We start from the raw sequence: 13,111 nt of genomic DNA on the forward strand, positions 1-13,111 counted from the left end.
AGTTTTGTAACAATTGAGGTTTATATACAATTAGGTTGGCATCTCTTTGTCTAGTGCAAAGACAAGTGGATGTAACCAGCCAGGAGTAAATTTCTGGCCATTTTGCATAATCTAAAGTCTCCTGTGCTGTTTGCTTATACTTTGTATCCTGTATAAAAAGCTGGTGGGACATGGCTTTTTGGCATATGTACAGCAACTGTGTACCAAGTCTTCAGAAAATTATCTCAAGCTGCTGAGTCTAAGGGAAAAGGGAGCCAGAGAAATTGAATGCAAAGCAGATCTGGTATCTGAAGGGCTGGGTTTACTGTGCACATTAGACCTCCCTACATCGTTCAATTTTTCACTCTAAATAATTTGTAACATACAGGTTAACTTTAGGTGCTCTCCAGTCAGCACTGTGTGGCATCACCACAATTCTGAAGGCTGCTGTGCTTCACACAGTGACCTGAGATCATGGGCCTTTCTTCACTTATGTTTTCCTGCAGAGAAACTTAGCTGTGGTAAAAAGAGCTGCCCAAGACATTACACAGTCTTTTGAAACTAGATACAGGAAAGGGGAAGGTTTGGGGGAAAACAACCATGGGAATAGCTAGCCATAAATGTATGTGACTCAGCCTCCAGCCCTACAGTAAATGCCCCCCAGCACTATCTGCTGGGCCAGGTTAGGCCACAAAACACCCTAATCCCATAAAAGAAAAATTGGAACTAGTTCACTGAAATGTCACAGCCAGTGTGAAATGCATCACACCAGACACATCTCTCAATAATTCACTTAGAAGGGGTCATCTACCAGATGTACTTGCCTACATGTCTCATTTACCACACTTTTTAGTCTAAAAATGGTGAAAGCTGGCAGAAATTAGCGATCACTGGGAAAGTGCATTAACACTGAAAAGCTGCTCACAAAAAAGTAGCACTGGAATGAAGTCTTAATTTAGTCCCTTTTGTTTCACTGTATTTCAAAACATCTAGTTACATAACAGCATCCCATTCTTTCTGGCGGTGCTCCTCTCTTCCCAGGGACAGGCTCCTGGGGCTCCTTTGGAGGTATATTATTGGAGGGGATGTTCTCCCTATCATAAAATTTGGAGTTTGTGAGGGTTCATACTTAGGAATAGTTTGCCCCTGGACCTTTTTTTTCCTCGGTGTAGGTTGCCGATGCACCCGTGCAGTTAACAGCAGAGTTGTCTGTGGTGAGATATTTTTGTTAGCAAAAACTTGGCACAGAACGTGTAGATAGCCCCAGCTCATAGTTGCATTCATTTCTACGCTGCTGGTCAGCGGCTTATTGCAGCTGGCATGTGACAGAGGTTAGTGAAGGAACAGGACTCTGGAGTTAACCACAGATGTTTGCACTCTCACTTATCTGGGATACAGAGCCCAGCCCTGGGGCCTCTCCCTGCTGGGCACTGCTCGCTTGCCCTGAGGCTACAGCGCCCAGTAGCTGAGAAAGGCAGCCTAGGGGAAGAGCCTCCGTGCTTGCTGTGCCGATGGTTGGGTGGTGCTGGGAGGGGATAGCATTATTTGTGGTGAAAAGATAAACTTTACTTATTTGCGGTGAAAAGATAACCTCTTATGTGGACATACACCAATCTCTAATGAGCCGAGGTGATTTTGGATTGTAGTTAAGGCCGTAGGTCTCTGACTGGCTAAGGCACTGTTTTAATGCTTGTGGTGTGCTGCTACTTCTATCTCTGAAAGCATCCTGTGAAGTACACCCTAGTTAAATCTGACTTTCTTGTGGCATAAAACACTGGAAATTACAAGTGCAAGTCTGCAAATTTTACAGGACATTTTAAAAAGAAGGTGCGGGCAACAAAGACAAGTGATTTTGAAGACAGAATGATCTGAGGATACAAGCAAGGCTGTGCTTGCAGAGCAGGACCTTTTATTAGACCACTTCCCATGACTAGAAGAAGGAGGCAAAACTTAAAACACTTTATTTTTCTTTGGGTCTGAAACTGATGTATTTTACACAGGTTAAATATAAGTTCTCCAGGTATATTGACTCTGGGCAATAATTTTGATAATTTAAGATATATTTGGTACTTGTGGTGCAAAAGAGTATAAGCAAGGATGCAGTGTTAAGTTCACTAGTCCTGTGGGACAAAGGTAGAAGATGGTGGTTGTTATAATTAAAACACTGTTGTGATTCAGAGGCCATCTGACAGCCATGCATGATCATTTACCAGCAAACCCCATGCCAACAATGCTTACAAAAATTGAACTAAACGGAAGGTTTGCATTTACGTCAGATCCCAGCCAGGGCAGTGGATAGGGGAGAGGAAATTCACTGGTAAATGGAAAAGGAACTAAGCAAAATTGGCAGGGAAAGAAATGTTATTTTCCAGCCCACAATAGAATATGACAAACAATGGATGTAACTTGCAGTTATTTATAACAAAGGTCCTTTTGGGGCAGTGACCTTCTCGCCTAACTTCTGTAGACGATGGAGGTTCACCCCTCCAGGGGGAGAGGGCAAGCAGAGAATAGTTTAGAGTTAATGCTTCATTCCTCTCCTCTCTAGGCTATGGGAACTTGAGCCCCAGCACTGTGGTTGGTCGAATCTTCTGCATTGTGTTTGCACTTTTTGGGATCCCCTTGAACCTTGTACTCCTGAACGAAATTGGGCAGCTGATGCTGCTTGGGGTTCAGCACTGTGCTTGTCGCCTAGAGGAAGTGTTTCACTGGCAGGTAAGCGGTGTGGACAGGTATATCTCAAGGAAATAAAAGACTGACGACATTGGTATTTGAGATCCTATGACTAATAAGGACAGCCTGGCTGACTATTTGACCAAAAAGGCAGTAATGCTCAGGAATAACTGGAAGCAAATAAATTTAGTTTATGACAGCCCTATGAGGTGTCAGATAAGGTTGTTTATTAATTGAGGGAAATTATGTGATGAATGACTTCCCCTAGAGCAACAGAAGTGATAAAGCATGTGAGCTATGCACAGTCCTAGACTATCTGGTCTGTTTATCATCAGTTATAGTTAGAATTGCATGTGTAAGTTACATGGGAACATTTGTGGAATAGGCTTTAAACTGGCATGAATTTAAGACTTACAAACGTGATGCCCAATTTGTGTTAACTGGGTGTCAGTGTTTAACCTTGGCTGGCATCTAAGCACCATGTAGCTACTCACCCCTTCCCAGTGGGATGGGGAAGAGAATCAGAAGAGTAAAGAATTCATGGGTTGAGGTGAAGGCAGTTTAATAAGTAAAGCAAAAGCTGTGCATGCAAGCAAAACAAAACAAGGAATTTGTTCACTACTTTCTGTCACCAGGGAGGTGTTCAGCCATTCCCAGGGAAGTAGGGCTCCATCATGCATGATACTTACTTGGGAAGACAAACGCCATCACTGTGAACATACCTCTTCCCCCAGCTCTATATGCTGAGCATGATGCCATATGGCATGGAATACCCCTTTGGTCACTTGGGCCCAGCTGTCCTGGCTGTGTCCCCTGCCAAATTCCTGTGTACCCCCAGCCTACTCACTGGTGGGGTAGGGTGAGAAGCAGAAAAGGCCTTGACACTGTGCAGGCACTGCTCAGCAACAATAAAACACCTCTGTATTATCAACACCGTTTTCAACAAAAATTTAAAGCACAACCCCCTACTAACCACTCTGAAGAAAATAACCATCCCAACTAAAACCAACACACACGTCTGGGACAGACACACCATTTATTATAGTGGAATTCAATGAATGTTTGTATGTTTTTGTGGAGTCCCTCATCATCTTCAACTGGTAACCAAGCTGGACTTTCCTTGCTATGTGTCTTATGACAATCTTTTTTTTCCCCTTCCTGTTTTACTAGAATAAAACTTCCTTCCTGATGAAGACCTGTGCACTGGTAACTGGCTTGTTACTGTTCCTCCTGCTACCTCCCTTGTTATTCTCTGACAAAGAAGGCTGGTCTTATGAAGAAGGCTTCTACTATTCCTTCATTACCCTCAGCACTATAGGGTTTGGAGACTATGTGATAGGTGAGTAGTTCACATTTCATTGCTTTCACCTCCTGAACAGCATAGCCAAATCCATGACATACAAAGCTCCCCACGTGGCAGTTTGGCACCAGTAGCAATCCGCAGATGTGATGATCAGTATGTTGTGGTGGGCATTTGACAGGTTGGAGAAGACATGATTTCTGCCATAGCAATGCTACCTGTGGAAGAACAAAGACATTGTTTCCCAGTCAGTGAGTGGCGTTGAAGTGGCCTGTCCCAGTCAGTGAGTGGCGTTGAAGTGGCCTGTCCCTTGAATGACCACACCACCAGGCAGGAGTGCTATGGTTTAATCACTGTAGTTGCTGAGGGCACACTTATCACACTCCAGTGCATCAGCAGCCATTAGTTTTAAGCAGATGCCACTGCATCATCATTAACAGACAGGGACTGTTTCTTCTGTCAAAACCCTAGATAACTGCTTTCTAAAAGGCAGCCTAAGTCACTTAGGTGTAGACTGTCAGGCAGCAGGCACTACCTAGTTTTGGATGCCAAAACTCTTTGCCAGAGGAAATGGGATTGGATCCCCACCCATTGCATTTGCTGAAACACAGGACACACCTTTTTGATAAAGACTTTCTCGTTAAAAACAAATTGATTATGGAAACACATGCACCCTTGAATTCCTGAGAGACAGAAAGACTGAAACATCCTATTATGGATTTGCTATTTTCTTCATAGCACTTGCTATCAACTTGGTATTCAATGTAGTGGCAGTTACTTCAGGACTTGTCTGTAACACATCAAAGTTATAATTAGAGCTTGTGTAGGCATATGGAAATAAGCTGGCATAAAGTTAGCTTGGAGTAGCCAGATGGAACTTAACAAAAGCTGGGTCAGCTCAGCATTTTCCTATACTGGTTTTACATATGTTGCTGATCTCTGTGTTACAGCAGCTGTACTTCTCTCAGTTTCTGGTAATGCATTTGGCATTCCTTCCTCTTCCAGGTGTGCCTTCACCTGTGTAGTACCTTTGTAACTGGAATACTGCCATAGATACGCTAGGTTCGGTATGGCAGTAATTGAATATGTCAGCTGTGGTATGTAGAGGCTAAACAATTTTGCCTTACAATCCTGTGTGTGGCTTATGTCTCAAAACTAAGGTTCAAGTGACCATCACACTGTTTTCCCCACTAGTATGATACGGAGCTGGGAGGAATAACCGACCTGCTGGAAAGCAGCTCTGCAGAAAAGGACCTGGCAGTCCTGATGGGCACCAAGCTGTCCACGATCCTACAGAGTACCTTTGTGGCCAAGAAGGCCGGTGATAATTTTGATCTGTCTTCCAAGGTTTGGTTGTTCTTGGAGGATTTAGGACTACTCAGGCCTCTTTTCTCCCACTCTGAGACTCTCTCACATACTTATATCTGGTTTAACAAGATGCATACACTGATACGTAAAACCTGCTTACCTCTCTGCCTGCAGGGACCCCTGTTACATGCTAATACAAAATTGTGGTGCTAAGTAGAGAAATTAAACTGTGTGCTTGAATGTGAATAATTTCACTTTGACATCGATGTAATTTGGGATTTAGTTTTCTTTCTTATGGTAATATTTGCAATTCCTAAGGAGTACTAGGCAGATGCTGACATGTTGTGAAACATACTTAAAACACCTGTTCACATGCTAAGTAGATGGCATACTTGTGTTTTATATAGAAATCACTAGTATTAAGTGATATTTCAACTGTCTTTGCTTTATGTGTAATGTCTTCTTTGAGGCACTCTTGATCCAATGTAGAAATGTTTTGGGTGATTCTGTTGTAGGGATGAACCCAGATCGCACCTATCCAGGCTGGTACAAGAATGTAATCTCTCTGTGGATCCTCTTTGGGATGGCCTGGCTAGCACTGGTTATCAAATTTTGCATCAACCTTCTAGAGAGCTCCAGTGACTTCTGTCAATGCAACAAGAAGAACAAGGAGATGGCAGAAGACTTAATGGATGGTAACAAAAATAGTATGACTGGACTTCACAGTGTGGAAACCTGCAGTGACAAAGACACAAAAACAAAAGGACCGGTTGAATCTCACTCCTACACAGCTCCTACAGAAGCCCTCTAGGGAAGAAAAATACCCTTGGTGTCTTGTGGGTTTTAGTGCACCAGAGACAAACCATTTAGAAATGTGTAAGTGGAGCTGCCCTGACCTGTGAATGGGGTAAAAGTTTGCTTATTGAGCTTGAAATGCTTCTGCTCTGAATTGAGTAATGACAACAGAACATTTCGTTTGCAGCACCACCAAGAATTACCAACAGGACTCTAAGCCAAAAGTAGATTTATGGGAATATTATCTGCCCTCCCACCTCAATCTATGAGGTAAACTTTTGACATCCATGAGCAACACTAGCTGTTGTCTTTTTCTTTGCATGCAAGGTTCTTGCAGCCTCTAGTTGTACATATGGCACTTTGCAAATGCCACAGCCAGAAAAGCCAGTGGCATTTAATGTGGGAAATAAACAGCATGTTGCCAAAAGAAATGAAAAGCACTGTTTAAAGCTATCTGGCAGTCATGGCAAATGTGCAACATCGCCTATGTACTTGTGCTTGTGAAAGGTGGTAACAAACTTTTGCTCTCTGATCATTTGTACAGGGATGGCAATGAGGCAGAGGTGCCTGGTCGAAACAGACCATTCCATTTTTTTAAAGTAATTTCTATGTCAGAAGTCTGCTAATAGAAAGAGACTAAGTACTTCAGCAGTAAGTGGTATTCAGAAGTAAGTAAGTGTTCCTTACGTCAGAACGTCTGTGGGTTCATCCTTTGTAAAGTATTTTGTAGACCAAATGTCATCAGCTAAATGTGACAGTTCGTTTAGCTAGATTTGTATTTTGCCACATCTTGGAAGTCAGAAAAGGAGGACTAGAGGCAATTTTAAGTGTCAGCGGTTCCACCATTTTCCTATGGCCAGTATTAACAAGGGCTACTCTAATCTAGAAACAGACTGAATATTCTTCAACTTCTATGATCAAGAGATGCTATTTTGATGAACTTCTCATGTCATAAATGATTAGGGTACCTGTTCTACCTAACATCTTATATATAATCACAACTGTCTTTGATCTGCGGAATGCCCGACATGCTTATTTGGCCTTTGTGTCAGTCATGAAAAAGAACTTGGTTGGGTTTTTTTAGTTCCATTAAATTCTCAAAAATCTTTTGATACATTATGTCACTTATAAAGGTGCAACAGAGTCACTCCTGGTGCCATTTGTCTTTCATTATCTATTCTTCTCATTTTCTTATTCCTGTTGTGCTACTTGCATCCTAAGCATTAACTTTGAAAATTTGACCACGGCAGCAAACCAGAATGAAGTATTTGGTTGAGCCTTCAGCTTTTGCAATGAACCAAGATTCCATGTGGTTGGTAGAGAAAAGACTGAAAACAGAGTCTGTTGGAATTATGGGACTGAGGTATTAGAAATATCCATAGCTATATTCACAGAAATGGAGTGAGTGAAAAGTTTGCAGTCTTCATGAACACAAGTTCTGAAACATATAATGTGAAAGAAGTGTTTCCAGAATAGGCCAGTCTGAGTGTTGGTATCTGGTGGAACTGATTACAGGAAAAGTGCAGGAAAGGGATAAGCTGAGTGAAATTTAGTTTGTTGACCTTCTTCTGATTGCACAGTAGTAAATGTTCTCTCAAATACTGTTTGAATGGGCAGCAGAGATCAGGTAGGGAGACAGTGGACCTCTTGGATCATACTGATGCAAAATAAATACATTTCAAATTTTTGAAAATTGGGTGATTTCTTTAACAGCCTTTAGCATAAACTTTTCTGTTTCTTCTATGTTTCATCTTGCTTATTTTCGCTGATGGATACACCATGTAGGTTTTACTGGCCTACATGAAGAACAAAGTGTGTTTCTTTCAACATGAGTAAATTACAGTTCCATTTCATAAAATGTGATGCCCTTTAATGCATATCCTTTGCACCCTTTTTCATGTGCAAAACTTAGTAAGTATTAAATGTATTGTAAAATCTGGATGCCCAGGAGTTAACAGGAGTTACTACTATCAAAGCACGGGAATGACTATACTAAATCTATTTCAGCTTTTACTAGAAATGTCACAGACTCTGGGAATTTCTACTAACTCTACTCTTTGATGAGAAGGCTTATGAAAGAGTTGAGAAGAGTTTCCTCTTTTGACTTTGAATGTCTACTGTATTAATCTCATTTAATTCATATTTCCATGTATTTTTAGACTGTGGACGGGGTCTTCAAAAGTACTTCAGAAGTTTAGGCACCCTGGTCCCACGGAACAGCAAACAGAGTTGCGTGCCTTTGGGCAGCTAATACACATTTCTGAGAGATAAAAGGGAGAGGAACTCAAAGAATAGTCTTGGGGAAAAAAGGATAAAAACCTTTTGCAGATCTCAATGCTTCCACTGTATGTGAGGGTTCAGCCACAGACTTAGGCATGTGGCTGGGTCTCAAGATGCCTCATACCTGCCCTAGGCATCCTTTCTGAGTCCCTTCCTTCTGCAGCCCTGCTGCCCAGCATCTCACCACCAGCAGAGTCCTGCCACCCACAGTCTGATATGCCATGTTTTATGGGAGACACGTCGGAACTGCTGGCAAGCCACACATACCTCCAGAGCTGCTAGTGCTTGCTTGGATCTTGGATCACCAAAAATTTTAGGAATAAATGAGTCAAATACTATCTCTGCCTGGGCTCTCTGACAATGAATTAGCATGTTGTCTCTCATGAATATCCTTTTATTGACAATTCCTCTCAGCTAGCTTTTGATGTGGACAATAGATAAGGTTAGATCTGAGTCCTCACAAAGTGCTGTGCCTCTGGTCTTTCTGTTCTTTATAAAGATGTGTTGTGGTTAAATGATATGAATGAATTTGTTCCCAGGGGGATGAGAAGAAAGTGGAATTTTGCAGCATCACAAAAACAGCATCATCAATGTGTCTACTATACCAAAATATAAAAGGTTATCTTCTCAAGGGAAAAATAAAGAAAACAAAAGCATTCTGTCACAGCTGACTTGCAGTCTTCTGTAGTCTGCACTGGAAAATTACAGATGCTCCTTGGGGTTTTTTTGGTGGTTTGTTTTTTTTTTTTTTTATATCTTTCTGTTCGGATAAGTATGCAGTTTTCATTAGTAATTTCAAATTAGACTTCCACTGCTGCTATTTATTCTTCACAAGTGAATTTTTCCTTATTATCCTGTTTTCTTCCTTGGGAAGAGCAGAGGTTGGAAACAGGTTTGGTTAGTAGTGGTAGTCATAAATATTTATGTAACATCAATCTCCAGAGGCTTTTTCACAATCACATAGAGCATAATGTGCTTCTGACCTTTCTACAGTTTCCCAGGAAATCAATCCCTTGAAGCAAGAGAATAGAGAGGGGCCTTTCTCCCCTACATCAAGGACAAGTTCTGGCTTCAGCCTCAGTGTTTCTTATGGCTCCTTTCGCTGGGCCAAAAGAGATGTTTACCCCTTGGGGAGAGATGTGTCCAGAAGTCCGTAACAGGATGTTACAGCAACATAGTACAGAGTGCTCAGAACTGCACAGCTTTTGTCTAGTAGACTACAATATTTTGAGGTCCCTAGACTAGAACAAGGAGGCTCTTTTCCCATGATGGTCTGTGGCTTCAAAAAAACTCCAGGATGTCATTTTACTTGCAGTGCATGGCTGATGAAATCTCATCTTACAACTTATATCTCAGCTCAGTTTAGAACTGAAATTTGTTAGCCTAGAGGAGATTCAGGGGGTTGTCATCAATGTGTCTAAATATCTGCAGGGAAGGTGTGAAGAGGATGGAGTTAGGTGCTTTTTCAGTGGTGCCCTGTGACAGGGAAATGGGCACAAACTGAACACCAGGAAACACTTCTTGATGAGGATGACCTGGCATATATTCCCTAGAGAGGTGGTAGAGTCTCCATCCTTAGAGATCTTCAAAAGACATCTCTAGGTGACCCTACTTGAGCAGGGGCATTTGACCAGATGATGTCCAGAGATCACATTGTCTCCATTAACATCGAGGTTGCAGTGTCAGCAGGTGTGGTACACCTTCCTACAATTTGTAGATGCTAATTATTTTTTATCTCACAGTCAGAGATGCACTTTATAAGGGTGGTACAGAGCAAGTACAATTATTTGGGGAGAAGGAGGGTGTCTTGTCCATATGTTAGATACCATTGTGCCATTCCAAAAATGTGCAATAATGTTCAGCTTTTCAGGTTGGTATAGCCTCCTGTCAATGTTATCTACCTGCCTACAAGTACCAGAAGAAGGATTTGATGCTTCATCTCTGACACATGTCAGGTAAGGCAAACCTCATTTTGGTTTACCCTTTCTAAAGTAGAGGCTTTGGTACAGATGGCTACTTACCAGTTGAATTAGGACAAAATTTTAATGTATTTAGGTCTTATAATATGAGTCTGTCATCCATGTAAATAAATATTCTGGCTGATGGAAAAGGTGGATGCAATAAACAAATGATCTGTTTCAGTACTGTTGTGCCATGGCCTAGGGAACTGTGTGCTTGATAGTGTGTCCCCTTCCAGTAGTCCTGGCTGGGGATGAGGTAGCATCAGGGCAGATAATTTTTGTGATTGCCTCTGAGCACCTTTTTGGTCTTAGAATGTTTCTTCTTTTTTTTGTCTCTCTTTTTAATATCTCAAATAAGTATGTGGAAATTTACAGTTGAACTAGAATTGGGTCTGAACATCTGGGTGGCTGTCATGCTGCATGGTCCTGGGCCAAGATTCAGAGGTTTCTCAGAAAGATGGGTGATTACAATGGGACAGTATCTGTGCCCTGAAAAGTATTCATTTCTCAGGAGTGAGATTTAACTGGATGTTTAGGGTGTGGGGGTTTTTTTCAGAGATAAACTGATAAACATTTAAGCTAGTACTAAAGAGGTAGAGAGGATCTCTGGTACCTCTTAAGTCAATGTGTGTTGCAGTAAGAGCCATTGAAAAGCTGTCATGGAGACAGTAGCAATGTGGATTATCGTACTCTTAAACTGTTTGTGTTAATATAAATGAAGATGTGGTCTTCAAAACTTTTATTTCCTTTCAAATTTTGAGCTAAGGTACCTTTATTTTTAAGGGAAGCTGTACAAGAAAACATTCCCAGTAGAAAATTGATAGATCTATAGTGCTTGTGTCTAGGTGCTGGAGCTACCTCTTGGGGTAGAAGCAATGCAGTGTAAGTTAGAGAGGCTTTGAAAATGTTTTAATTTTATGGTAATATGTAACCTGTATCTTTGCTGGTACTGAGTTAAAATCACTGGAACATAAGATTTAGTTCTTGAGTAATACAAGTTTCCAAAATCTCTAAATTAAAACAAGAGCATGCTTACCAAAGAAAGCTATAACAGATAAAAACAGAAAGAGAAGGAAAATAACAGAAAAGAAAACTTTGAGGAGAGAAGGCTGTGGAGTTTATTACTCATTCCTAAGGAACCTGGTTATCAAATTTGATTAGGTTCTTTTTTTTTTTTTTTTTTTTTTAGTGAGTTTTTTTCTTAAATTAATGAATTCAGCTGTTTTTAGTTAGTGATTATGGACATGCTGCAGACATTCATATATCTGAGTGAATAGGAAGGCCCAATGCATAAATTAAGGGATGTACAAACCAGCCACCAGAGGCAAAAGTAAAGAAGATACAGGTGTGGAAACTGAACACAGTAAGGATAGGATCGAAAAGGAAGGATTAACTGAGGCAAGGAGAAGTCCAGCGAGGCAGCATTTGCCCAGCTGACTATGGTAAATGAGAAATGGGTCATTGAGGGAACTTTCAATATAATTAAAAATTAGACATAACCTAATTTGAATAACCACTGATCTAAAAGTCATGAGTGTACCACAGCTGCTGTTACTTGATATGTAATTCTATTACAGGTTGGAGTTGCAAAGCTGTTTTTAAAATATTTCAGTTTACCCACTACTCTTTTGGATCTGCTGACTTAGAGTAGTACTGTGGTACTAATGATCCTCTACACCTCAAACTGATAAACAGGGTGCCTTCCAAATATAAGTTTAAAAAAAAAATTGATTAAGCTTTGGTTAGAACATAAAAATGCAATTTTTACAAAGTATAGTACAGAAAAATATATTCCTAGAAGGCAAGTGGGGTGGGTGACTGCCTGATGTACTGAAAGTATCATAATGAGTGCTTGGCTGCTTGGTTTATATGGTTTTTTGCCGTCAACAAAGCACAATGAGGAGTTTGATTAGTTTGGGGCTTCAAAATAAGGGAGAATTTCTCCTTAGCAATCAGTGGATGTAAGACAAAACTTTAATGCAACACAACCCATTTGGGTGCACCCAAAATAAAGCCATATCTCAGATATTACTTAATAAGGAGACCGAAGTGTTGACACCGTTTGGATGAGAGGACTTTTAAGTCTTACAGCACTTTTAAGTCCAGGGATTCCAAAAATCATACTTTTCTATGTCTGCCCTTTGAATTTTGAACTGTTACTGCAGTGCACAACACTGCATGTCTGTGTTTGTGTGAAAGAGAGAAAGAAAAGGTGCTGCTAGTGTTCCAAATTATATTATGGTCATGTTAATTCCTACAGCACGTTCCCCATATGGCTCCCATTGCTTTCCCAGCAAATAAAACAATATTTCATGATTTTTTCTTCATAAACCATTTCTTTCTCGTTGTTTCTTCTGGTCTTGCTTCTGTCTAATCAGTGTTCTTAATCTTGAATCACAGAATATTCTGAGTTAGAAGGGACCCACAAGGACCATCCAGTCCAGCTCTAAAGTAAATAGCTCATACTGGGACTGAACCTGCAACCTTGGGATTATTAGCACCATGCTCTAACCAACTTTAATCCTACATTAGTTTCCTCAAAACTCCTGAGCCAAACTCAGCTCTGATCCTCTTGTATTTCCCCTGTGTGCTCAAACCCTTCTCCTGTGCCAGGAAGAATTACACATAGCAGAGTCTTCTCTACTGTGCTGGGACCAGGACTGTATGTAGTGCAAAGAGAAGGGGCAGGAGCAGAGGGTTTGCAGGAACTACTTTTCCTGCTCTATTCTCTTAATGGTGTTAACTGTAGGATCCCATCTCTGAGGAGGGCTGAGAAGTCCCCAGTATCTGCTCCAGTTCTGATCTCCTGGTCTTT

The 13,111-nt window shown here is 41.0% G+C and overlaps 1 protein-coding gene across 1 annotated transcript in view; it reads left to right on the forward strand.

The window, feature by feature from the left end:
• Nucleotides 1-12,612, forward strand: part of LOC108448635 (potassium channel subfamily K member 17-like) — a 32,870-nt gene extending 20,258 nt beyond the window's left edge. Inside the window, exons 4-6 of the mRNA XM_017742329.1 lie at nucleotides 2,528-2,694; nucleotides 3,823-3,991; nucleotides 5,776-12,612. Coding sequence (XP_017597818.1) covers nucleotides 2,528-2,694; nucleotides 3,823-3,991; nucleotides 5,776-6,071 — 632 coding nt within the window. The 3' untranslated portion in view covers nucleotides 6,072-12,612. The remainder of the gene's footprint in view (nucleotides 1-2,527; nucleotides 2,695-3,822; nucleotides 3,992-5,775) is intronic.
• The last annotated feature ends 499 nt before the right edge of the window (nucleotides 12,613-13,111 follow it).

This window comes from Corvus brachyrhynchos, unplaced genomic scaffold (assembly GCF_000691975.1).
Source record: "Corvus brachyrhynchos isolate BGI_N302 unplaced genomic scaffold, ASM69197v1 scaffold188, whole genome shotgun sequence".
NCBI lineage: Eukaryota > Metazoa > Chordata > Aves > Passeriformes > Corvidae > Corvus > Corvus brachyrhynchos.